The sequence below is a fragment of the Scophthalmus maximus genome, chromosome 2, assembly GCF_022379125.1.
Source record: "Scophthalmus maximus strain ysfricsl-2021 chromosome 2, ASM2237912v1, whole genome shotgun sequence".
NCBI lineage: Eukaryota > Metazoa > Chordata > Actinopteri > Pleuronectiformes > Scophthalmidae > Scophthalmus > Scophthalmus maximus.
The window spans coordinates 17,329,226-17,355,000 of NC_061516.1; the positions used below are offsets into that span (position 1 = coordinate 17,329,226).

At 43.4% G+C, this 25,775-nt stretch overlaps 4 protein-coding genes across 9 annotated transcripts in view; 2 read left to right on the top strand and 2 right to left on the bottom strand.

Moving 5' to 3' along the window:
- Positions 1–95: 95 nt before the first annotated feature.
- proser1 (proline and serine rich 1) lies at positions 96–8,918 on the bottom strand. 2 transcript variants are annotated; one of them, XM_035624984.2, is made up of 12 exons: positions 8,776–8,918; positions 8,610–8,675; positions 8,110–8,178; positions 7,678–7,772; positions 7,444–7,537; positions 7,181–7,291; positions 6,662–6,763; positions 6,302–6,380; positions 5,902–5,994; positions 3,252–4,635; positions 1,886–2,030; positions 96–1,652 (listed from the first exon to the last, which is right to left on the bottom strand). In XM_035624984.2, exons 1-12 carry the CDS (start codon positions 8,818–8,820, stop codon positions 1,527–1,529), a joined length of 2,409 nt encoding a protein of 802 aa, XP_035480877.1. In that variant the 5' UTR covers positions 8,821–8,918; the 3' UTR covers positions 96–1,526. The 2 variants fall into 2 exon arrangements, with proteins under 2 accessions (XP_035480877.1, XP_035480878.1); XM_035624985.2 differs by lacking the exon at positions 5,902–5,994.
- A 473-nt stretch (positions 8,919–9,391) lies between these two features.
- On the top strand, positions 9,392–15,162 carry vps36 (vacuolar protein sorting 36 homolog). 2 transcript variants are annotated; one of them, XM_035624994.2, is made up of 15 exons: positions 9,392–9,533; positions 9,615–9,824; positions 10,083–10,151; positions 10,271–10,341; positions 10,636–10,750; positions 10,874–10,963; positions 11,546–11,632; positions 12,210–12,242; positions 12,632–12,709; positions 13,039–13,173; positions 13,290–13,355; positions 13,545–13,609; positions 14,081–14,165; positions 14,316–14,392; positions 14,542–15,162. In XM_035624994.2, exons 2-15 carry the CDS (start codon positions 9,729–9,731, stop codon positions 14,621–14,623), a joined length of 1,149 nt encoding a protein of 382 aa, XP_035480887.1. In that variant the 5' UTR covers positions 9,392–9,533; positions 9,615–9,728; the 3' UTR covers positions 14,624–15,162. The 2 variants fall into 2 exon arrangements, with proteins under 2 accessions (XP_035480887.1, XP_035480888.1); XM_035624995.2 differs by having other exon boundaries at positions 9,397–9,533; positions 9,628–9,824.
- A 1,674-nt stretch (positions 15,163–16,836) lies between these two features.
- On the top strand, positions 16,837–24,283 carry LOC124849369 (thrombospondin type-1 domain-containing protein 1). Of its 4 annotated transcripts, none has more exons than XM_047327275.1 (9): positions 16,837–17,455; positions 18,193–18,283; positions 18,475–18,598; positions 19,532–19,926; positions 20,012–20,672; positions 21,371–21,532; positions 21,704–22,118; positions 22,223–22,766; positions 22,878–24,283. In XM_047327275.1, exons 3-9 carry the CDS (start codon positions 18,484–18,486, stop codon positions 23,532–23,534), a joined length of 2,949 nt encoding a protein of 982 aa, XP_047183231.1. In that variant the 5' UTR covers positions 16,837–17,455; positions 18,193–18,283; positions 18,475–18,483; the 3' UTR covers positions 23,535–24,283. The 4 variants fall into 4 exon arrangements, with proteins under 4 accessions (XP_047183231.1, XP_047183233.1, XP_047183237.1 ...); XM_047327281.1 differs by having other exon boundaries at positions 16,840–17,455; positions 18,475–18,591; XM_047327277.1 differs by lacking the exon at positions 18,193–18,283.
- Positions 24,154–25,775, bottom strand: part of fgl1b (fibrinogen like 1B) — a 3,409-nt gene continuing 1,787 nt past the window's right edge. The window contains exons 4-9 of the mRNA XM_035624997.2: positions 25,672–25,775; positions 25,443–25,540; positions 25,175–25,263; positions 24,959–25,084; positions 24,758–24,822; positions 24,154–24,532 (exon numbers count right to left, since the gene is read on the bottom strand). The exon at positions 25,672–25,775 is cut by the window's right edge and continues 56 nt beyond it. Of these exons, the coding sequence (XP_035480890.2) occupies positions 24,352–24,532; positions 24,758–24,822; positions 24,959–25,084; positions 25,175–25,263; positions 25,443–25,540; positions 25,672–25,775 (663 nt within the window). The 3' untranslated portion in view covers positions 24,154–24,351. The remainder of the gene's footprint in view (positions 24,533–24,757; positions 24,823–24,958; positions 25,085–25,174; positions 25,264–25,442; positions 25,541–25,671) is intronic.

Sequence of the window (25,775 nt, forward strand, 5' to 3'; positions counted from 1 at the left end):
GCGCTATTTTGTGATATTTTCTTCACAGATCATCAGGCAATGTCATCTCCCTTTTGCACTCACACAATCACTGCGTTGGGAGTATTCATCAGAGATGTTTTCATATTCTTTGGCAAAGTTTAATCTAGCAGTTTGGTTTTGTTGCACTTGTCCCATTATTTTCAATGTACTTCATCTAACCCGTTTGATTCCAATCATTCATGAGATTTTTCTGATGACCAACCTGGACTTTTACCCATTTCTTTGCTGATTTAAAGTATATGAATGTCCATTACATTGTCTATGAGAATGTCCCTTCACCACATTGAAATGCACTTGAAAACCAAAGCGTTTGCAAGTCATCGAATGTTCGACCTTTTTTGATTTTGCCACATTTTGCGTAAATTCACAAAAATAGGTGAAAGCAAATAACCTCAGCGCTGTGATCTACATGACTCACTGTCTTTGACGAAGTTACATTTTCCATAATATTACTAATGAGGCAAAAAGCTACAGCAACCAGCAGTTTACTGACAAAATAACAAATCGTGAGCGAACACAAAAAAATAACCAAAAAAAAAAACCCCCACAATGTAACAAACATGTCTCTTAATCTCAAACAATAAAGTAGCCACATCTGAGTGAACCCCCGTAGGTTATAGATCTAATTGACGTAGTACAGTAAATGTAAAAAATTACAGTTTTCACTATTTTTGCAAAGCATTACTGTAGAATACAGTAATTATACATCTCAATTCCACATATCAATCAACAGGAGTTGTTTCCGGCAATATCTGCATACAGTACAGTGTGTCTGGTCATATATTGTGATAAGCAGCACTAGCACTGTCACATCTGTCAACAGAACATTGTAAACATACAAAATGTGAATCACAGTAAACTGCTGACAGCCACGAGTGAGTGTTCACTGAAAAATATCACAGACATGAGTGGAGCTGCCAAATGCAGGTCATGTATACAACACTCCTTGACCCACAACAAGGATTTTTTAAATATTCATGGTGTTCCCACTTTAAAATGTGACTCAATATACCGCAAGTCAGCAAAAAAGTTCATGTCATAATACAATATTCAATTCATAATTCTCAATCAGTATCATGTGTTCTTTCTCCTGAGGCTGAACATTAACTACATGAGGATACTGGGAAGTCGTTACATATCATGTACATTTTTTCAATTCTTCTGTATTTCATTATTCACTAATAAAAAGCTGATCATCTTCATTAAAAACATTCTAGCTAACAAAACCAGTCACAGTCTACTTGTCAAACCTAAAACAACTTTGGCAACAGATATTTACAACTGTTCACTATGAATAATATAACAAATATTCTCCCCTGCACGGCATTTCAACTGTTTTTTCACGGTAATGTTCCTCGACGTAGTAATTCATTCTGGCTGTTACACACACTGTTGTGTTGAAACACTCTTTAGTTGTTGTTATTTGCTCTGGGGTCAGGGCCAAGACATAAAACAGGGCAGGTCGGCACGTAAGTCGACCACTGTTTCAAAGTGAGCCATGGGTTTCACTGCCAACCCAGCTGGGGGTGCAGGCCTGGTTGGAGGGGGAAGGGGTTTCCTGGGCCCGGAGGGTAGTTGGGGAAACTGTTGTGCTGAGGAGGAAAGCTCTCTAGAGCAGATGTGGGATGAGCCTAAAGCAAGACAAAGAGATGCAAAGTTTTATAGCAGTGAGGCTTCATCAAACTGACATTCAAATACTTTACTGTCTTCACGTTCTCTAACACCTTTTGTTTGAGGGTTGGGTCTCAGGTTAGAGTTAGGTTAAGGCTTGGATAAAGGGCGAGGGTTCGGCAAGTGATGGATATGGTTAGGGCAAGTCTCCAGGAAATGACCTGTGACACAACGTGTGCATTTGTGTGTTTACCTGCAGCAAGGCCGACTGCATGGCTTGGTTGTGGAGGCCACCGAGAGCAGCAGGGGAGCCAGAGGGAGAGAAACCTGGGACCCCAGGGAAGGACAGCAAGCTGGGGAATCCACTGCTTCCCGGGGGCTGTAGTCCACTGCCCAACCTGGAATGCACACAACAACAACAATAACTACTGTCAGACCCCGATCAGACCTGATATAAACATCCGTCCTGAGTGATACGATCACAAGCGGACTGCTTGAAGTACAGGTGGGAGTGGCCGGGACGCATGTGGCCACATTATTCCAGGGCCACATCAGGCAACAACCCAACCCACTACGATTTCATAATGAACCCAAATCATTTTGACACTCCTCAGTGTTTCCTATACACCGACTTCTGGCCACTGTCACAATATTAACACTGACCACCACATATTGATTTTCAAATGTTTTTTAAAAACATAAATCCTATTCCATTGCAAAGCTGCATGCATTGTAGTGATTCACTCAGCCCCTTCTGGCTCCGCTCTCACACACACACACAAACAACATATAATCAGTAATATTGTCTGTTGTCCTACTACACAACAGACCCATCTGTACAGTAAAACAACGTCATTTGGTCTTTGCGGAGAGGAAACGGGAAGTGAGATCTGATCACAAGTGGTCACAGGAGACACATTATTGTTTATTGTATATGTATAAGAGGAAACCTCTTCTTAGATCTTATAACAGAAGCTACAAAATAATAATATAAAACAGCATATTGTTGGCCTGTCATTTATCTTGTGTGTACCTGTGTTAATAAGTATTTTTTTTTTTATCCTTATTCAAAGTCATTTTACTTAACTATACTGTTTGTCACTCACCAGGTATAAACATACATAATTAATACCTGCTGGATTATTTAATGGCTCTTCCTTGACAGACACAAAAGCCGAGGCTTGTGTCTGCAACGCCTCTTCATTAACAAGATCACATGAGTAATATATGGCGTCCTGTTCAAGCCAAAGTCTAACCCTAACCCTGCAGAATGGGCGTACGAGTGGACTTTGCACTTTGAGGGTGCATTTTCCCACTTATCATATATACGACCCAAAGTGGAAAAACATTTGACACGATTTATGATGTTTGGAAATTGATGTCACATGTTCTAATGAACTCAGGGTCAGTTTTTACTATCAACTACTGTGATCTAGCATTACGAGTGATGGAGTGGCAATATAGGCCTTCTGCAACGGCTAACACAACTGGCATACAGGGACCTCTTTACAAAATCAAATATTAGTACAGTAGACAATCTACGTGAAATGGTTAGGTTTTACATCTCCCATATGTTACGGCTTCTCTGTAACTGCCCATCAACAAAAAGTCTGACATACCCTGGTTGGAAATTGGAGCTGAAGGCGGATGCGAAGCCTGGTAAAACTGGCGATGATGACGGAACCCCAGCTGCTGCTGCTGCTGCCGCCGCCGCCACCGCCGCTGCCTGCAGCGGTGCCACTGATGCTACTGAAGATGGAGTGGCACCTGGCAGTCCCATGAATGAAGACAACACAGGGCTCCCAGCCCCGTGCCCCCCTGACACACCCAGTCCAGGGAAGGCACCGGGGCTAGGGCCAGGCGGAAGGCCTGGGAACATAGAGGTTGCAGAAGTGAGGCCTAGACCGAAAGGGGAGGCTGCACTGGGGGCAGCATTGGTAGCCAAGCCTGGGAAGATGGAGGTTGGTGGGTGGTTAGAAATGTTGCTATTGGGGGTCATTCCAGGCATGGATGCAGCGATGCTGGAAGGAGGGAGCGAGGAAGACAGGGAGGCAAAAGGGGACAGGCCGGGATAATGAGAGGGAGCAGGGCTGGAGGACAGAGCTTGGAGGCCGGTGATGGCGACAGGACTTGCAAGAGAGACTTGAGGGGAACCTGAGGGGTGTGACAGACCCAACGAACGAGCCAGGGCGGCCTGCGCAGAACCTTGGACCACCAAAGAGCTAACAGACGGTGTGCCAGAACGAGAGGTGCCCTTGAAAGCAGAGTGCACAGGGCTGTTACTGCCACTGCTGTTACCCCCAGTGTGTCTGTTCAGTGATCCAGCCATGGCAATGGCAGCCTGAGCATGTGCATGTGCAGAATGAGCTGGAGAGGGTTTGGGGCTGGGGCCTGGGGTGGAACAGCTCGGAATCACTGGAGTGGACGAGCCGGGGGTGAGAGATTGTGGTCCAGAGGGGGTGTAACTTCGTATCACTGACCCAGCGGGGTTACCTGTGTGTGGCTGTATGCCAGAGAAGGTGGGTCCTGAATGGTGGTCTGTGGACTGAGGAAAAAACTTTTGCTGCATTGAAACCATGGAGTTCGTCTGAGACAGGGGGTCTGGGCCGCCGCGGGAGTTTGCAGGGGTGCCTGGTCGAGAAACAACATGGAAGGGGGAAGAAGAGAAGCCCCCACTGCCAGGGACAGGAGTTCCACAAGGGGTGCCAGAAGGTGTGTGGGCTTTAATGACAGATGAGGGTGTAGGTGTGGCATGACCACCGGGGGTCTGTGGTCCTGCTTTGATGACAGATGGGGATGGAGCAGGGGAGGGAGAGGAGGCATTGGGGTTGTGAGAGGGAACCATGCCAGGGAAAACTGGTGTAATGGGAGTCGTGGGAGGTTGGTGAGCGGGAGAAGCCTGAGGTGGGACGGGGGTAGAAGGCGTGGACCCATGAGGAATGAGGAGGGGCCCACTGTTGACTCCAGGTGTGGTGTGCTGCGGATTGCCTGGTTTGGCATAACCTGGAAGTAGAAGGTCAGAGTTGGTAAAGAACGGTGATCAAAATAATGACGTCTGTTGTCTGACATGGTATGAGAATCAGAGACAAATTCAAATAGTGTAAAAACATTACATGACTAATCTTTATTTTTCTGATCAGTGGTGTTATTGTTAAATGAAAAAAAATCATTCCAGGACAAAGGCACAATAGGTTAACGTTCCAACAAACTAACACAGAAGAAGCAACTCAGCAACCCACTCACAATTTTTTTTTAAAAATGACGGGAGAAACAGAGCAAAGAGAAATAGTCAGAGAGCATCCCTGCACGCCACAACTTATTACATGGAAATTCAAACACTTTTCAAGATTGGAATATGTCTTCTTTTTACCTTTGGGGAAAGGTTTTTATTCTTTATTTAGTTTGGTTACCTCAAGAACTATAATCACACCCCACACTATTATCATCTGGAAATTCTCAATTACATGAAACTACAGTCATCAATGACCAGACGTCTCCCCAAAGGCCCTAAAAGATGTATTTCAATTGTGAAAACTGATAAAATGCTGCGTTAAAAAGAGAGTTATCCCAAGCGATGCATGATTCCAGTAAAAAAAGATGAATGACATTAGTTTGAATCTATTCCCAGTTCAGCGAACCACAGACCCTCCTCACAAACCACCATGACATGATTCTACACCGACTGACCAGAAAACTGAAATATCTGTAACATGTAACGCAAATAACATAGCCTAGCAAAAAAATTGTTATGTATTTGTTAAGACTTTATTTTAGACATTTGTGTATGGACACATTCTGAGGCTGTAATTTGCAGTAATGTTGTTTTGGACTGCATTATGGTATTTCAATAGAATTTCCTATTGTCCCACCTAAACTACATGTAGGGGGGAGAAAGAATACAGTATATATTAAATTTAACCCAAAAATTATTTTAAATGCAGCCACATTTGATATATAGGGCAATCTATTCCAACAATACTCCCTCTAAAATGACCATAAAATTGAATCAACTTCTCTCCAAGAGGCCAGTGCACAGCTGTTGTATTAAAATGCATCGAGATGTACAGGGGGCTGTATTTTTCTGGTCACTCAGTGCAACAGAAGCCAGAAGCACATTCTTCACCTGATGAAGGCAGGAGGCTGGAGAGGCGCAGGTAAGCAGCATGCCAGGATGTTAGGCAACAAAGCTTTCAGGGTTTGCCTATTTGCTGTCACTCACACACGCACGTGCGCACACATACGCACACTCACTTCACCATCAAATCATACCTGCTACTTTGTGGGTGGAGTTGTAGGGGGGAGGGGCCACGTTGGTTGTTATAACCCCTCCCATAGAAACAAGGCCTGCGTTGTTGTACGCACCTGAGTAGCAGTTGCAAATATTAACAGTGTCTACCACACACTGATACCGACACACACAAACAAATGTGAGGGAACAACTCACCACCAACTACCAACTACACCTCAAACAATCCCAGATGGCAGTGAGAAAACATAAGTAATGACTTATTGCCTCTCAAAGCAGAATTATTAATTTCTCAGTTAGCTTAGGGCTCAGGATCCTTTATGTTTGTTTGTTTTTTATTATTGACCAGTTGCACACAATGTTCGATGACTGTTTAGAAAGGGGAAGGCAGGGACAAGTGTGTGTACGTGGGTTATTTCTTACTTGGTGCGATGGTGGCATGGGGTCTGCATGGTGGTATAGGGTAGGGCACAGGTCGATGAGGGTTGTAGGTTGAAGGAAACTAAAAAAACATTAGAGACATTAAGATACAAAACAATTCAGTGGTCAACCAATTCTGAGAATTCAAGAATGATCTTCTAGCCCAAGTTTCAGCAATGGTGGAACAATTGCAAGCAGGGGAGGGGGAGCACTGTCAATAAAAGGGCTAATTCTAGTCAATTTGTCATTATCACTCTGCTCCATCAGTAGGTTGTATAAGTGGTGTGGTCAGGTGATGACTCATCACTCACTCACGAGAACTATTACATCTTCCCAGTCAGTGATTTCCAGTCTAGTGCTTACAGGTTTGAATGGTCCAATTATCCGGGAAGCAATTCCTTTCCCCTCCATACTGTTAGAGGCATCATCTTTCTTCTCTCCTTCTTTTTTCAACGGAGGGATTCCCTGTGATCATAAAGAAAACACATTTTTGTACTATTCAGGCCTTTTTAATAAAAAGATTAAAAAACTTTGCAAATTACCAAAAAAACAACAACATTAGCAAGCATTATTTAAAGTGAAATATCTAAATTTAAGTAAGATGTTTTTTCCTGTAAGTTCCCTTTTGTATTCTGTCTACAGACACAGTGATGGAGGTCACAAAGAATCTAAACTTTGTTCCACTTTCTTAGATCCGGAGACATGGAAGTAGAACCAGTGAAAAATAAAGGAACTACATACCAAAGACATAATAAAATCTACATCTTTACCTCTCCTGTGTTACTTGGTGTGGTTAGGTTGTGTTTAGCATGTATAAAATCCTAATGCTCAGGATTAGAATGCCTTCAGGAAAGCACATTGTAGAGCCCTGCACATACTTACAGGGAAAGTTCCAGTGACCAAGCTAGGTCGGCCTTTAGGGTATGGGTTCCCTGGTATCATCCCACAGGAGGAGATCATGGCTACAGGAGCCTTGCAGCCAACCTTACATACCTAATACAAGGAATAATGTACAAAGAAATAAAAAACAAGTCTCATTTAGAAGCTTAATTTTAGTATGTTTTTTTTTTAAAAATGGGATCAAATGCTAACCTTCCTGGAACAAAAAAAACATAATGTAAATGAATTTGGAAAGAAGAACTTACTTGCTCCAGTATCCTGCGAGCTCGCTTCTTCTCAGACAAGTGTATGCGAAACAGATCCTCCACAGGACGGTAATTTTGAGCATCTGCGATATTCCTGAATTCGGTGAAGAGACACGTGACGAGAAGCCATTTAGTCTAATTCACTACTGAATGAACCAAACGGGGTGACATTTTGGTCTGGTGACGTACAATAAACAGTTCTGGATGTTTTGGTTTTTCCCAAAATATACTCACAAAGCTATCAGTTCCAGAACAACCAGTCTGTCCTTTGAAAAGGTGAAGCAATTCAGGATATTTGCTACTTTGGTTGTAGGGATTGCAACCATTTTCTAGAGGCAAAAGAATGAGAAACATGTTCAACAAACAGTTTGTGAGATACCAGTGACAGTGAGAGCAGAAAATCCACACAAAAAAAGGTATTTTTACAATTTCACTTATCTTGAATCTCTTTGAACAGTATATAAATGGACAAAATATTTACTGATGCAACCCGTTTTGGTACCTTGATAATTTTTTATCATCCTGTGCCATATTTATATTGTATATTTTGCTATATTTTCTACCTCTTCCCTGATGCCTTGACTATTGCTGCTGCTGCAACAAGTGAATTTCAGCAGCGTGAGATTAATAAAGTCTTATCTTATCTGTATATCGACTTTTACTTACATGCTGCAGCGCTTTAACTGCTTTGATCTGAGGTTCAGCCCATGAGAAGTACTTCAGTATCTCCATCACCTGCAATGTTGAAGACAGTGTTACACTAAAAACCGGTATGTATATATCGATAAAAGATATTCAAACACAATTTCCCTCTTTTGAGTTCTTACTAGCCGGAAAATAACCACTGCAAGGCAAATGCATGTTTAAGATCAGTGTGTATTAGATCATAAACATTGGTTTTGCGATCATAATAGCTAATTCATACAAACTTAAACATCGTAAATCATGAGCTGCATTTATTTGAGAATTCATGTTTAAAACCAATGTGTAGCATTGGTTGTGATTTGAGTCAACAACTACTAATATCAGATTCAAATTTTGTGAATATATTGAATTGTGTATCCCTGTGCAACCAATTGGTTTGACCAGTTTTCTTGTGGGAACCCTGTCAATCTGGTGCGTTCAGGTACAACGTGACATGAGAGTGTTGCTGTTTGAACAGTTACCTGCTCACTGGAGAAATATCCATGCACCTGCTCTATGGCCTTGACGCGTTGATCGGTCAGGACGCACTGAAGCACAGGATGGAGAATATAAACAAACCCTGGAGTTGAAACGATTTCAAAAATCAAGTCGGGACATGCAATTTTGGATTGGACGATTTTTTTTTACCTTTCTTATCTCATCCAAGACAATGTCGAATGACTTTTTATCCATGTTTGTTGAGTTAAACAAACGCTTGCCTCTTTGACGATGAAATGATACCGTATACCACACACTTGGTAAATTTACTTTTCACAACACAACAGATAAACTAATTGAATTTAAAATGCATTCGGTTGACTTGTATCGGTTAATAATTTGTTACCGATCCAGAGTTACTGATTCATTCATAATGCAATGAGACCATGATTTATCAAAATAAATGTTCTCTGCACACGATTAGCGCCATAATAAAGCTGCATGATCTGTTCACTACTTTACGATACAACTTTTCCGCCTGTGAACAATGAGTTCCACACAAGAGGAGCTGACCGCAGCTAACAACAAGCTAACAACTAGCTAACAACAAGCTAACAACTAGCCACAGCAACCGCAGTGCTCACAGCCCTACAAAACCTCACTGGACAAAGCGAGTAAAATAGCTGCACATCTTTTCGCCGAAGCTTGGTTTGAATCTAAAAGCTGGAAACGGTCACATCGGAGACTGGAACATGTAAAAAGAAATCATTAAAATTAAAAAGAAAAATCTCAAAATGACGCGCTGGGAGACATTAGCACTCTAGCTAGTAGCTAGCTTCCTCTGACAGCTGGCGCTAGTAACGTCAACAGCGAGAAGGACCCCGCCGAGGCAGCTCGTGAGAAGAAACACACCGCGAAGCAATTCATTTAAATTAACAACATTTCGTTTGCTTTGGGTATTATTATAGGTACAAATAGTTTATTTGTAGTTGAGATAATCATAATTAAATTTTACCTTGAATTACTTTTTTTTTATTATTCAATTTTAGTGTTTCTCTGCAGGCGGCGTCAGGCCAAGTTTGGACGCTACACAAGGAGTAAACATGGAACGAGTCTCGGCGGCGCAGTGAAATAAGAATTCAATCGTTCTCATAATAGCTGAGATGGACCGATTTTCGTGGTCTAATGGACTCTTGGAAATAAACGAAACGTTGGTGATCCAGCAACGAGGTGTGAGGCTCTATGACGGCGACGACAAGGTGCAGTTCTCCTTCCTGTTAGCCAAGTTTGTGGCTTCACACAATAGCGCAGCAGCCAACAACTTAAACCGCAACAGTGTTGATGAGATAGTTGAATAGTTGAAGAGTGACGGTGCAACTTAAGGCAGCTGATGAAGTCCAGGTGGATCATTGTGGTTTTAGGTGCTTAAATGTGTAGTATACGGTGATTATCACACCACCTTTACTTAATGTAAGCAAATAATAATAACAACATGTAATTTTCTGTCACTGTACCAGGCCAAGCTGGATGTTGGAGTCGCCCTGTTGAGCACCCATCGGTTGATCTGGAGGGACGTTAAAAATCATGTAAGACAGCAGCAAACTCAACTACATGCAGTCATCACTGCACTGATTGTTTGAGGAGTGGTGCCATTGTTTCTCACATTGTGTGTGTGTGTGTGTGTGTGTGTCTGTGTGTGTCTCAGGAATGCTGCATAGCCATGCCCCTGTCACAGATCATCTTCTTTGAGGAGCAGGCTGCAGGAATAGGAAAGAGGTCAGTGTCAGTAATCAAGGTCCACACTTGCCTTTTTTGCTGGGGGGGGGGGGGTCAGTCCATTTCTCTGTCTTCATCAGTGGGTGGAGTTTCCTCAAATTGTCATGGGGATGGTTCAGATGCCGTCACATGTAATAACGTAAAATGCATCTGGATGCAAACGATGTGGTTGAAAGCTTCATAAACAGATAATAGGTGGACTTTTTTGTGAAAGGTCAAGAATGGACTTTTACAAATGATAACAACAACAATAAAAATCATAACATAAGTGTTGTTTTTTTTCTCATTCCGCAGTGCAAAAATAGTTATTCACCTGTATCCAGTACCTGCCAACAAGGAGCCAGGTCCCTACCAACACAGCAAGTACCCCTACATCAAGCTGTCCTTCAAAGAACATGGGCAGATTGAGGTAGTCTTGTTCACGCAAGATGCAAAAAGAGACTTTTGTTCTCAGTTTTTGAATCACTTCTCTAGATAGACAATTTGTATCTTGATTATCTGAAACTGACAACATGGGCCCATTTGCTTGTAGTTTTACAGGAGGCTAACAGAAGAGATGACTCAGAAGAGATGGGAGAGCACATCACTCTCACAACCCATCCCCACAGGAACCAGCCCTCAGGTTGGAAGCTGAACAGGTGTATCCCTCACCTGACCTCCATCTCCTTTCCACTGTTTTATATTACTGGTGATATTTTAGAAGGTTAAATTGATTATTGTCACTCCACAGGACTGTAACTCTAACAACCAAACTGCCACTGAGCAGTTTAATAGGTGATATTCTCTATGTGGGAATTACTTTAGTCAATTCAAATTATGATCCACAGGATGGCAGTGTTGTCCCTCTTTCTTGGGCTTTACAGTTACAGTATTGAGATTCTACTATTTCTGGGACCATTAAAAATATTCAATATCAGTATGCGTCACATTAATGTTACACTACTTTTAGCATCCCATAGCAGTTGGACTCTGCTTTAAGAAGAAGTTTTTGTAAAGGCTGTGCTGTTACACTGTCAGTTCACTTGCATTAGGTCATGTATCTCAATTATTTTTTAATAAACTCTAAGAAATCACCAAAATTAGATTTATGTACTGTAACTATTGTCAAACTGTTTGTCTTTCCTTGTCCCCCGAAGCTTGTTTCAAACATATCTGTTCCCAGTGTGCTAAACTGCGTGTTTCTCTTTCCTTTATGGTCATGCAGACAGGAAAGACACATGCGGTGGGGATTATTGGCATCGAGAGGAAGATAGAGCAGAAGAGGAAAGAAACAGACAAAAACATTTCAGAGGTATCTTGAACTAAAAATACTGAAGTGTGAACAAAGGTGTCGGAATGGGAATTGTTTTTTTGTCACTCGTAATATAGTTATTGATCTGAATGGGAACTGAGTTAATTAAACTGCCCATGTTTCAAACCATCACCCACGACAAAGCTCCAAGCTGGAGTATTGAGACTGTGAATGTTCTGAGAATACAGAGTGGTTTGCCTTAAGAAATTTCTATGAATGTTTTGATCTGTAGAAAATTGTCACCATTGGAATTCATTATAACTCATGTGAAATCAAGCTGACCATAGCTGCTGTGACACTCATCAGACAACCATGAAGTTGCATGTTTATACAACCGCTGTTGGACACTTGATTATCAAAGAATTCAACTGAAATAACATATTTAGTTTCATAAAAGGCATAATGTTGAAACAAAGGTGTATTTAGGACAAGGGAGAATGTTAAGCGTAATGTTCAGTCAGAGGAGGGGTGGGGGCACTTTGGAATGAATTTCAAATTCTGCAGCAATTAACTTTTGTGGTTTATCTAATTGTGGATCATTTTGTGCAATATTACTCATTTGGTCTCTTTTTTCCAGGCCTTTGAGGACCTCAGCAAGCTGATGGTGAAGGTAAAGAATGCTTTCCTTTGCATGGCCTCATTCCCATGTTCTTGGTGATCTATAATGGAATTATTGACACTTTTAAAGTTCTCGTAAATTACCTAGAAGCAGGCACTACTGGCTATAAATGCTCTGACTGTTGATGAATGTTGTCTCTCTTTTAAAATTGTTTTATGTTAAATTTGCTGCTGCCTGTCTTGGCCAGGACACTCTTGAAAAATAGATTTTTAATCTCACTGAGTTTTTTACTCCCGGTTAAATTAAGGTTATAATAATCTAGTGAAATTAACACTGTATGCTTGTTTACCAATCATAACCGTGGACATCAAACCCTGTGTTCAGCTCTCGTGCTTCTATGCAGTGGGCTTTGCTGAACGATTGTCTACTCTAACTAACAGGCCAAAGAGATGGTGGAGCTGTCCAGGTCTATAGCCAACAAGATCAAAGACAAGCAGGGAGACATAACAGAAGATGAGGTAAGACCTTGACCAGTATAATTGGACAATGGACAGGGTTTCAAATGACTGTACATGCAGAAATAGCTTTTAATCATAAAAGCCTTTTAGGAATAGTGTTGAACTTCAGTGGATCATTACACACACATATAACAAGAGTTTGATTGCATCTTGCTGTTACACCATGCAGTCTTTACACTTGCGGACATTTGCGTTCTCATTTACAGCCCCTCTTGAGAAGTTCAGGAAAATGTCAGGACTTAAGTGCACGTCTGAAAGCGGCTTAAAATGCACACACTTTGGTTTTCAAGCGGTTTTCTTTTTATTAACCATTATGTTGTGCTTAACAGACAATCCGGTTCAAGTCCTACCTACTGAGCATGGGTATCGCTGACCCTGTTACCAGGGAAACACATGGATCAGGCACACATTACCACCTGCAGCTGGCTAAGCAACTGGGAGACATGCTACAGGCCCCTCTCGAAGTACGTATCAATTTTACATCTATACAGGGCTTAGATCATGCATCACTGTGAATTGTCTCCGTACTTTAACTTGCATCCTAAATCTCTTTCTGATTCTCATTCCTCTCTTCGGTCAGGAGCGCGGGGGAATGATGGCTCTCACTGAGGTGTACTGTCTCGTCAACCGTGCCAGAGGGATGGAGGTAATGCTCACATAAACGCAGACCACGAGACAACTGAAGAATTTGAGCGATCATACTTGAGCGCATGTCCCTGCATGTTCATTCTAGCCGAATTGACAGTATGACATATCTTTGTTATCTGTACATTCATGCTACACACAAATGTCTCCAGGACCCAGTCAGACACTGATTTTTTTCCTCCGCCTGTAGCTTTTATCTCCAGAAGATTTGGTAAACGCCTGCAAGATGTTTGAGTCGTTGAAGCTCCCACTGAGGTGACTTTGAGTCTTTGTATTGTATTGTTTGAATTATCTATGCTTACATGCTTACTTGCATTTATTTATTTATTTTCGTAGAGACAAGGCTATGCGCTTTACTGTTTATTAAAGGAATATAGGGCAGTGTAGATGCCTGCTTCACACTGGCCAGGCTCTTCCTGCCTGGCTTCCTGTTGTTGGAAGTGGTGTCCAGCCCTCTGCAGCTGTCATTTCCTGCCACTTCCTCGAGTTTCAAAAGAAACACTGGCCTGTTTCCCTGCGGTGCCTGTCCTTGTGCCCACAAACGGGTTGCATTTTAGCTATATAAGAAATCTTTTTTCTTTTTTTTAATCTGTTGACCTACTCTCTATACCGCCTCCTCCCCCCCCTCTCTCTCTCTCTCTCTCTCTCTCTCTCTCTCTCTCTCTCGCACACACACACACACACACACACACACCCTGCTCTTCATCTGTCTCATCCTCTCTGTAGGCTGCGTGTGTTTGACAGTGGTGTGATGGTGGTCCAGCTGCAGTCTCACAGCGAAGAGGAGATGATAGCCTCTGCACTGGACAACGTGAGCTTTTACTGTTACAAACATTACACTGACGACAACACAGTCACGCCTTAGATTGATCAAATGTGTTCCAGCGGCCTGCACTTATGTCTCTGAAAAGTATCTAGAGAGGCTGTAAGTTTTTTTCTCCTCTCTCTTCCTCCCCTACAGGTGTCAGACAAAGGTTCACTAACGGCAGAGGAGTTTGCAAAGCTCTTGGGACTCTCTGTTCTTCTGTCTAAAGAGCGGTGAGTTATCTCCTAAGTTCATAAGAATCTCTTTGTTCACACAGCTTGTGTTTTTTCATTTTATAGTTCTTTAATCACTTCCATTTTGTCACAAGTGTCTCCATCTTCACGTTTTTGTGTCCTCTTCTGTATTCACCCCTCGTCTCCAGGTTGCTGCTGGCTGAGAAGATGGGCCACCTGTGTAGAGATGACTCTGTGGAGGGGTTGAGATTCTACCCAAACCTCTTTTGACCAGTTTAAGAACATTATTGTTAAGATAAAGAAAAAACTTTATCTTAAACTGGGCTGCACTGTCTCGCCTGACTGATCCATCAAAACAATCTTCTGACCTCTGCATGTTTATACTGGTGTAAAGCTTTAGAGCACCTGCTGTTCTTTGTGCTATCCAGTCTAGTTATGACTATTGAACAGTCGGTATCCTGGTAGTGATACACCTAAATCCATTGTAGGTTCCACCAGCTTTTTTCTATTTAGCTCTAAATGCAAAGCTCTTATCTTTTACATGTATCTGCAATACTGTATATGCAGCAAAATTTCCCCCAGATATTAATAAACAGGTTTGAGAAATTTACTTATGAGGATATACATATACACTTTAAGTTTGACTTTCACTAATAACATTATCATGTGTCACACAGCTTATACATTTTTACAAGTTGTGTTTCTGTTATTAAAAAGCCAGTCACTTAACAAATTTTCCATTTTTTTAAATAAATGATTAAGGAACAAAGTTTCCCCTGTTGTATTAACTTCAGAGGAAGGGAAAAACATCCTAGATGTCCATGTGTCAATCAATCTAAATACCCGGTTTCACATTTGATCACATTTTGGTCTTGCCATAAAAACATGATTCTTGTCCCTGCTACAGTTGAATTTTCTTTGAATGAAAAGCCTTTGTCAAGGACACACACTCCAACAAATGTCATTCTTCAGGTAATTAATCTCTCCGGTGTAGAGGTCGTGTTATGGAAATTCCAGTTGTGACTGTTTTGAAGTCACAGTTGAGCTGAAAGTTGAGCACCCTGCTGATTGGTATAGTGAAGCTTTCAAAACAAGAACCTATATATTCTATCACTTTACCATATCTAGTAACAGTATATCATATTACAATAATAATGAATGTGGTAAATATGAGCATATAGTGAGCCTCATGTCTAACGTTTTATTGGGTGTCAACACTGTATTTTTAATTTAGTCTCCGTTTGTCCTCTTTGGGCTTTTTACACACAGGAGAGAAAAGTTCTTTGTTCCCATTGTGAACTGAGTTGAGCAGTGAACGGTGTTTCTTCTCCGGAGAAGCTTCCTGTTTTCTGCTCTCTCTCTCTCTCTCTCTCTCTCTCTTTGGAAGAAAAATAAAGGCATGCAGAGCCATACAGCTGATTAGATTACCGTGCCATGTGGCCCCCTGATTGTAGATGAACTCAATTTGTTCAGGAGATTGTGAGAGCTGGACTCAGGCAGATCTGAGCGTAATAATTGGGGATTCGTGCACAACGTTAAACTTTTGGCGAGCGGTTTTATGCCACCGCGCCGTCGACGGATGTGGCCAGAGGTGTTATTCCTTTTGCTGATTGTCTGTCCATGACCTTCCCATTCTCGTGAACGTGGTAACCTGGAATTTCCCTAAATTTGGCGTCGAAGAAAATTCTCTTGTTCTGGAAGATGAACTTGTGAGGATTTTTGGTGGTGAAAGGTCAAAGTTCACGTTCAATAAACAGATTTTCTTTTTTGGCCATAACTCAAGAATTAATTTGCAAGTTTAATGATTCTTCCAGACAGATGTCTACTTGGATAAAATGAAGAAGTGGAGACATTTTACATCCAAAAGGTCAAATTCACTGTGACATCATTATGTCCTACAAAAGCACTCGATTGCACTACAGGTCTGATATATCAACAGAAGGAGATATTGTGAGCAAATTTGACTTGACGGAGATTTAATGCCACGCTGTATTTCTAGTTTTTCTTTTGCACGTGTCCTCTACTTACATGCTCAGACGGCCCGATCAACTAATAAGTTGACCCTAATGTCTGAGTGTTGTCTGTTAAACTCTTAATAATGTTTACTTTTATTCTTGGATGGAGAATGACTTGTGAACTTATGTGGGAGGAAGGTAATATGATTATACAAGTTCTGCAGTTTACTCGTGTGATTTAAAAACATCAACTGTGGAAAAATTGGATTGTAGATCTATTTATTGCATCTCACATATTTCCATGTGCAGTCACTCTCCTCTGGCACTCGTGCTTAAGTCTATTGATGTTTTTTTAAACCATCTCCTGAAACCGAAAGGGCGAACAGTACAACCAGGGGCAACTAGATGTGGTTGTAGATTCTGGAAGACCTTTCGCCTCTCATCCAAGAGGCTTCTTCAGCGAGACCGCAGATCAGAACTGGAGAAGCCTCTTGGACGAGAGGTGAATTGTCTTCAGTTCTTCTTCTGAACTGGAGAAGCCTCTTGGACGAGAGGTGAAACATCTTCCAGAGCCTACACCCGAGTCCAGTTGCTCCTGACTCAACGCCCCCCTTTTGAGTATGACCCAGAAGAATGAGAATCTCGACAGGTGTGTCTTGAATGATTCACTTTATTCAATGCGATGCCTTGACTGTGAGTTTCATCATGTTTCTAGAACGCCCCTTTAACTGGAGCCAACGTAATGTGCTTGTTGAAGCACTGCCTGCAGACACAGTGGACACTTCTGGGTTTGAGAACCATTATGGTGGACAATAACATGAAGGGGGGTTCACATTGTATCACAGACCAGTGGATAGTTATGCTTCAGTTATGCCAATGGAAGGAGTGTAAAGGATTATTTGGCATAAAAACTTGTTGTTTTTTTCCATCTATGTTTCTATATGCAGCCGATTGGCCCGTGGGCTACATCCAGTCTCTGTCCTGCGCCTCTTCGTTCCGGGAGGGAGGGCTGAGTGAGTTGCACTACGCCCTGCTGGGGACCGTCAGTGGAACTGCGGCTCTGCGCACGGAGGGGCCCCCGCTGCTGCGGCGTCTCTGCTGGGAACGCGGAGAGGACAAATGAGCCTGTGCGGATTCCACAAGAGATGTGAGTATAACACTTTATTAGTGTTATAGTATTATTAGTATTATTCAAAGCAATGACGATCAATATCTGTGTCCAAAATTGGGTCCGAGCGCTGCAGTGCCGTGTGCGCGCACTGCGGGTTCGGACTCGTTCACAAGTTTCACACCGTGTTCAGAACTAAAGAGGTGGAGTGTCCAGGTTAGGTTGCAGTGAACAGATTTCAAAATGTCAGGATGGGATGTAAATGTTCAGCCTCCATACAGGGACACCCCCGATGGCAAATAAGTGCAAATTAGAGCATAAGTGACAACAGATATTTGGTTTGTCATACCTCAGACAAAGACAGCGCCTATGTGACCACTTCTTACTTCGGAGGGGTCCCTCACTTGTGCCTCTCCCTGAGGTTCCTGTGCCTTTTATCCCCTGTTAAGTTTTTAGGGTTTGATTTTTTATTTTTCTTCCCTCACTCTAGTTGCGGGGTTAAGGACAGAGGATGCCGCACAATTTGTTAAGCCCCATGAGGCAAATTGTGAAATTAAATTTGCTTTATTGATTGAATATATACATCAACTGTCTGGTGGCTGGATACTCCAAGTTGCCATGCATACGTTTTTTTTCTTTCTCTCTGATATACAAAGTCAGAAGTTTATTGTGTTTGTAAAGTAAACAAAAGACAAACTCAGAAAAAATGAAAACCAGTTCAGCGTAAGAAACATTTGTGAGCAAAGCATTTGGCTGTGCCTCATACGTGTTTGTAGGGACAAAGGCCTTCCGTAGCTGCTGCTCCTGTGTGATGAAGGCAGCCCTTCGTTCCCATTGTGAAGATGGAAGGAAGAGGAAGACGCCACTGTAAGTCCACAAAAGTCATGGTCTCAGCTTCGTGCTCTGTGGCCTTCCTGTTTTTCATACCTCAGATGAGTGTATTACTTCACTTCCATGCCTCCTCGTGTCTGACTACACCTACAAGCATGGTACTAGCTGTTGCCTGCTGTCTTGTGCAGCAGTTTATTGTTGTGTTTTGCATCTTTTTCTTTTTGTAGAGGTCAGGGATGGTGGAAGAGGACGGTCATGTGGTGAAGGACAAAACGGGGGCACAGACTTCGGAATGCCACGGGCTGTCTCTCTGCTGCCCGTCCTGCTGGCGCTCATGGGATATGGTAAGGGGTCAGTAAACCATCCCAATAACAACTAAATCTGATCGAGCCACGTAAATTTCAATGGGCTGCGACACCATGTCTTCTCATATGTGCCGTCATTCAGAGAGGGAGGTTGAGCTGAAGGAAAAGGCAGAGGAGTGGACTGGGTAATGGAGGTTCAGCCTCTTCCTCTACCCGCACCCTCTTTGCCTTGTGAGGATGTGAGGTTTGCACAATAGGATTTACATAGTACACAGCACAATAGCTCTTCAAATAATCTGCTGCCACTGCTACATTTTTACTTTTTCCCTGGATACTAATATACTCAGTTACTTCTGAGCGGTGACAAAATTTGTGTGCGGAATCTGTAACTCACTGCTATTGATGCATATCAGTCGTTTATGGATCCACGTCGTCTGTGCTGAAAAACTTGAGTTTAATATTTAGTTGTACTGAGCAAATTCTATCATTTGTGGCCGTGTGGTTACTCCAATTGAATTTGGTGCCACTTGGACACAGGAAATATATCAATGGGCTTACACATAACATATTGCTGCATAGTTGTACACAAGATTTATGATGCACAATTATGTTGTCAACGTTGACACTGCATAGCAATTAAAGTCACATGTCTCCCAGAGGGATATTTAACATTTGTGAGAATGTCATCTAAAAAGTGACAAACAACAACATTGCATATACTTGTCCACACCTAAACATATATTAGGATATATCAGTTCCACAAAAAGTCTTGTTATTAAATCACTGCAATTAGTTGAGCCAGGAACACACCCAATGGGCGTGGTGACAGACCGCTTGAGAAAGCTGATAAACATTAAGCAGACATAGAAAATACACAACGAAACAATAATAACTATACCCACGAGACCATATTTAACAACATAGCTAACGTGTTCTTTCTCCTCTCCCTGTCTCACTCCTTGTTCATCCTTTCCTGTAGCCTTCGCAGGGCTGAGTATCTGGCCCTCCTTCCACGTTGCCCTTAGCAACGCCAGTGTGTTTGTGAACTTCATCACGAAATCCAACATCAGCACCGTCCGCAACACAAGCCTCTCACTAGTCAACACGCAAACCAACACGACACTTCTGACCAGGACTCTCCCCAACAACCAATCGTCCGGCAGGTTGGAGTTCGACTGCTCCTGCTTCCTGTACGCAGGGGCGTTCAGGTTCCTGCTGAGGCAGACCAGCACCACTGCTCGTTCTCATCCCAACGTCACAGATGTCGGCTGCGCGGAGAGCACCGCCTGGTGGTGGAGCTCGGAGCTGCAGGTGCAGTGGCCCACCTTTCACATCGCAGTGGAGAGGGCTGGAAACCACTCAGGATCTTTTCAGGCAAAGACAAAACAAGATCTCAGACTTCACACACTGAGTAGCTGCAGAACGACTCTCATACATCTCCTCTTCTGTCTCTCACCAGGTTGGAATATCCACGAATGAACACTTCCAGGCTTGTTCCAGTGGCCTCGACTCTGCTCTCCTCCTGGAGGTCAGCTACATGGAGTACAACCAGATTGGGCGAAACAGCATTGACAAGGTTCGAGCCCGCACGCGACACCCAATCAAACCCCTGCGTTCCCAGAGCGTTGAGCTGCCCTGTGCCTTCCCATTCACAGAGAGAGACTTCATACAGGTGGCTTTGCGGTCTCCTCATACAGCGCAGGAGGTGAAGAGCTCTGGGCCACTCTATCTCTCGCGAATCTTCTCCTATAAACTGCTGGTGGAAAACGCCAATGCTTACAAGAGTGGCTGTGAAGGGACTATGACTGTGAAACTCATAACACCTCCGTGCGCCCACATCAATGGGAAAGTATTGCTGTATAAGGACGCAGGTGTCGGAAAAGGTGTTGCTGTTTCCTCTGGGATTGGAGCAGCTGGAACAGCGCTGATGGGGTTTGGTCCAGAGGAGCCTTCCTCCCCTCCGGTGGCCTTTAACTGGCTGACTCAGGGAGAGAATGAGACCGAGTTCAACTGTTCCGTGTTTGACCCAGGAAGGAGCAAGTACTGCTTTCGCTTTGTTTTCAACTTCAGTCGCTCCCCGAGTCCAGCACAGACCTGTCTGGTGGTTCATAGGAGTTCAGGTGAGATCTGTTTGACACGCTCACATTTCGGCAGCTGCCAAGAACGTGTTTACACTCTACGCCTACTTGTCATTCAGCGGCGGGTGAGATTGATACGGTCCAGTGGTGGATAGAAACCTTTTTATTGGTCGAGGAATTATTTCATTATAGAAAAGGCTATAGCTTCCCTTTTTTTTAACAGAAAACATTCTGACATGTCACAGTAGGAAAAGCAAAGGCGTTAAAATGAATTATTGCTGAATTCTATTCAGCGGCTCCACAGTCCTAGTATTGTATTGTCATGGTTTACTGGGACAATGTGCAACTTAGCATCATCAAATAAAACCATAAACCGTACCACTATATTAACCCTATAGTAACGAATTAAATGGAAATCAGTTAAATAAGGTCATAATAAGGTCATATATGTAGATTTGTAAAATTATCCGAATGAAATATGATGGTTGAGCCTTTTTCAGCTCCATCTAATGGGGTCCAATTTGTTTGACCCGCATCATTTCAGCTCTCTGACATGACAAGTGCAGAATTGACCTATTATTTGCAGTATTGTTGCTCCTCATTTGCTATGTAGCTTTACAATATGGGAGAGCATAGCATGGAGGCCTCAGGGTGTGATATATGTGGATAACTTGGCAAGGTAGCAACACACATAATCAAGACTTTTAAATGAAAGCAGTTATCAACATTTTCCTCTGCAGAGTCGTGGGGGCCCTGGCAGCCATGGAGTGTGTGCAGTGTGAGCTGCGGAGAGGGGGTGAGGGAACGAGTGCGTGAGTGTTTGCTGCCCTCAAGTGTGGGAGGGATGCAGTGCACTGGCATGGTGAAGGAGCAGTCCCTCTGCTCACTGGAGGAATGTGTTGGTCAGTCACTTCACCCTTCATCTCATTTTTCTCTCTCGCTGTCCCTTGATTTCCTCTGCAATTTAACCCATATTTCCTCATATTGTGTGAACTAGCAAATGAATGAATAATAATCTAGATGAATTGTGGGGCATTCATATTTTAAAATCATTGTGTCCGTTTCCTCCCCAGCTTTGCCTGCTCCATCTCCGTCCCTCCCCCCTATTCCTGTCGGATACGCAGCCCTAGGTGGTAACATGGTCGTGGTGGCTGGTATCTCCCTCTGCCTCGCTGTAATTCTGGTTACTATTGTGGTGACTGTTTGGAGAAAACTTTGCCGAACCCCTCAGTGCAGCTCTGTCCGCAGAGGCTCCATGCATTCCCCCGGGGGCCGCAAGCTGTCCGACGAGGCCTCCATCTGTGGACACAGCCTCCAGAGACCCAGCCTTACCGACGGCCATGGCCCACAGGGAAGCGTGGGTGTAGCCCAGAAAGACAGGCCTCTCCTGGGCAGTCAGCCTCTGTCACAGACCCTGGTGATACCGCAGTCACAGGACCCAGAGAGGCTGTCTCCCACAGGTCAGAAGATGCTGCCGCCAATATTTGGGTACGTTGAGATTTTTTGTTTTACTTTAATCACGCATACAATTTAATCATCAGACATCATGTCACTCCCCGGGTTTAGAAAATAAAATATCATTCACACTCTAGGTATCGCTTGGCTCAGCAGCAGCTGAAAGAAATGAAAAAGAAGGGGTTAAGAGAGGCCACACAGCTCTACCATGTCTCTTCAAGCCCAGTCCATGACACCTTGATGGAGACATCTGCTTCGCCCACCAACTCCCCGATTCCAACACCGACTGGATTCGCTCATCCCGGCCTCCCTCCGGGCCTCCAGGATGACGCCAACTTTAACCATTTTCATACTGCAGCTCCCTATGCTGAGCCAGCGTTGCAGACTTCGAGGGTCACGCCGGACAGACTGAGCCCCAGAGTGGAGCTCGTCTTAAGTCCTCCTGTCTCTGCAAGCGGGGGCAGCTCGAAATCGCGTGACCGCACTGCCCACTGGGTGGAGATGGTGGAGAGGAGTGGGATATCAGGTCTCAGAAGAGGGGGAGGAGGAGGAGACGCAGGAATGGAAAACATCATTCAGAAAAATCCAAATTTCCGCCGCACCTCTAGTTTCAATGATACAAAACCACAACCTCCATCTTCTGCACAGTCCAAACACTTCAGAGAACGGAGCATGACCCAGGTGACCCATCCAGCTTTAACTATGTCGATCAATATATATTTTTAGGTCTGATTTACAAAAATCATGAGACGTTTTTTCAGGGTAACAAAGATCATACGTTGTCCTTTTCAGGTGGGATCTCGGACCCTACCTGAGGGAAGTTGTTGGACCAGAGGAGGATGGGATAGACAGCCATACCGCTCTTACCCCATTCCAGAGCATGGGGCTGCAGAGTGGACTAAATCCGGACCCCAGAGAAATGAACAGAGGAAGCCCTGGATAGAGACAACTGTTCCCTCGCACAACAGTGAACTCAAACACACAGGAACCAACACAAACAGCATTTCAGCATCCGAGAAAGATGCTACAGGAGGCGTCAGTGGCACTGGAGAAAGGCGAAGGAGTGGTGGGCCTGTGGGTGGAGCTAAAGAGGGTCTCTCGGGGATTGGGGGTCCGGCCGCGGGGCCTGCCACTCCTCACGGCGTGAACCAGCTGAGTATAGAGCGAGCAGAGCTCAACTGGAACCGTCGTGGCCCATCGCCTATCCAGAGGAACATCCTGGCCCGGAAATTGAAGGAGGCTCAGTCCTGCTCTGGGGTCAGGGGTCGGCAGCGAAGTTCCACCTTCAGTGCTTCATCGTCCGAGCCGAGGACGGGTCGCTGCCACTCTCTACAGATGTCTGGAGACTACAGCAACGGCAGTGGGGGCTCACCCTACAGGCTGAGTGAGGCCGAACAGAGGATGCTGGACCTTGACCTGTCCTCATCATTTGTAGGCGAAGAGGAGTAGATCACCGGGGGTTGAGGAACCATAACTGGGTTTACTACTTTAACCTAATATGAAGAGACACACATATCGGTGAAGATTGTTACATATATTAAGAATTTTAGGGCCTTGGCATATCTGTAAGATGCAGAGCAAAAATAAAATATCTAAACGTAAGTCAGTTCATTTTAAAAGATGTGCTCCTGTTGTTTTTCATTGCTATGTTAATATTTCAAATTTTGATTGGCATCATAGCTGAACACATTTCTCTTGTTCCTAGAATGACAGAATTTTTTTCCATTTTCAAGATACTTTCAAGATGGGTCTCTTTGAATCTACTCTATTTACAAAAAAAATCTAAGTTGACCCTTCACCTCCATCTGTAGATGATGACAGTGTTCAAATCACTAGAAAAGACTGGACTTATTGTTCTACTCTGCTGTATGTGTTGTTTTTATCATACTATGAAGTCATGCTGTGCCATCACTACGAAATGGTTTACTGTTTAGGGACATGCTCAATGTGTGATCTCAGCTATGTCAAGCATTTCTCATGTTTTTCCTGCAAAGTGCACAAGCTGGAGCACTAGTATCCAGCTGTGACGAAGGACAGTCGAGTACGAACACCAGCGAGGCCACACGGCTGAAATGCTGTTTGTTTTATTGTTGGAGTAAAATCATACACTTTATAGAAAAGAGACTGTAAAACAGAAGATGCTGTGCTATCGACGTCGACAAAGGGAGAAAATTAAAATATACAGAATTTAAATATGACATCAGTCTTTGCTCTGATTTCTTTTATTTGATTCTTTATCACACAACGGACGGTGAAGCCTGCTGTTTTAAATTTCCCCTGCTCCGCTGCCCACGGCGTCCAAGAAAACCAGAGGGCGCACCTTCATGGTGGTGTGTCTCAGGGAATACCAAAGACCTCTCCAGGTCCCCCACACCAGCCCGTTGTCATACTTTCCCTTGTACTTCCCTGTGCGGTAGAACTTCCCGTTCAGGTTGGCTGCGTGACATCTGTAGGTAGAAGGTTAGCAAAGGGTGTGAGATTCTCCAAAAGAAAAATTGATTTGATTCCATATTTTTTGATATTTGAAAGCTTTTTTCATTTGCCGTGCTGCCTTTTTTTCCCCCAGTATGGTCCCATCTGTGGTTTTAACAAGGCCTATAGTACCAAAACTCAGACTTTATAGGGTTCAAGTGGTAATGCATGTCAGAGTCGTGATAATGCCTCCGTCTCACCTGTTGAACCACCATCCCGCCTCGTTCTCCTGGGCACAGCTGCCCTGGAGGTAGCGATCATTGTCCTGTCGACCACCATCATCGGTCAGCAAAATATTTGTCATCATGTATTTGTCACTTCCAAATATTAATAGCAATCTTACTGCTATTAGCACCATGGGGAAATGTAATTGATCATTAAAAAGGCAATAGAGGACCGACCTGATCCCTGGTACTGAACTGCATGCCACTGAGGGAAGCAGACCACTGCTCCACCGATCCACCACCTCCGGTCAGGGCGTCTCCAGCTTTGCCACTGTACTGCCCATAATGGAGACGATACTTATCCTGTAATGGACATTAGAGCAGGTAAAGTATATTTGGAGTAACTTCTGAGGCCAAGAAAGAGAACTGTAATCTTATTTATATTTTTCTTACAGCCTCATCGGTGATCCTGAAGTTCTCATAAAATGCATAAGTCCTCTTTCCTTCCCAGTCCTTTAGCTCTATCTTCACCAGGTTCTTTCCTTTTAGGGCAAAATCAATACACAGAATCATTGAGAAATAAGTTGCCAGTCTGGCAAAAATAAGACTGTTTCACAATAACATACAACATATGAAAGTATATGTCAAAGAGGAAGTTGCTATTGCATTATATTTGGGTTTTATCCTTTTCTTTTGGTGATTTTTTTTGATAATTGCTGACCTTCTGAGAGGAGAGAATACATGTGCTCATTCCCCAACCAAAACTCATCATTCCACAGTTTAAAGTCACCAAAGCCGTCTCTGTAGTCCACCCAGTCCCTGAAAGGAGAATTAGGTAGATGTTTTATATCTCATCAAACATTTATGTAAATTTCATCAACGCCTATCGTAATCTGATGATGGGCTTTCCCCCATGTACTGTACGTGAGATACTTTCTCTGCTTAAATACCTGTTGAAGTCAACTTTTCCATGCCGCCGTTTCTGGAACACTGTCCATCCTCCTCCATCCTCCATGTCACAGTAAGCCAAAAATGGCTCCTGGTGTGATTTGGG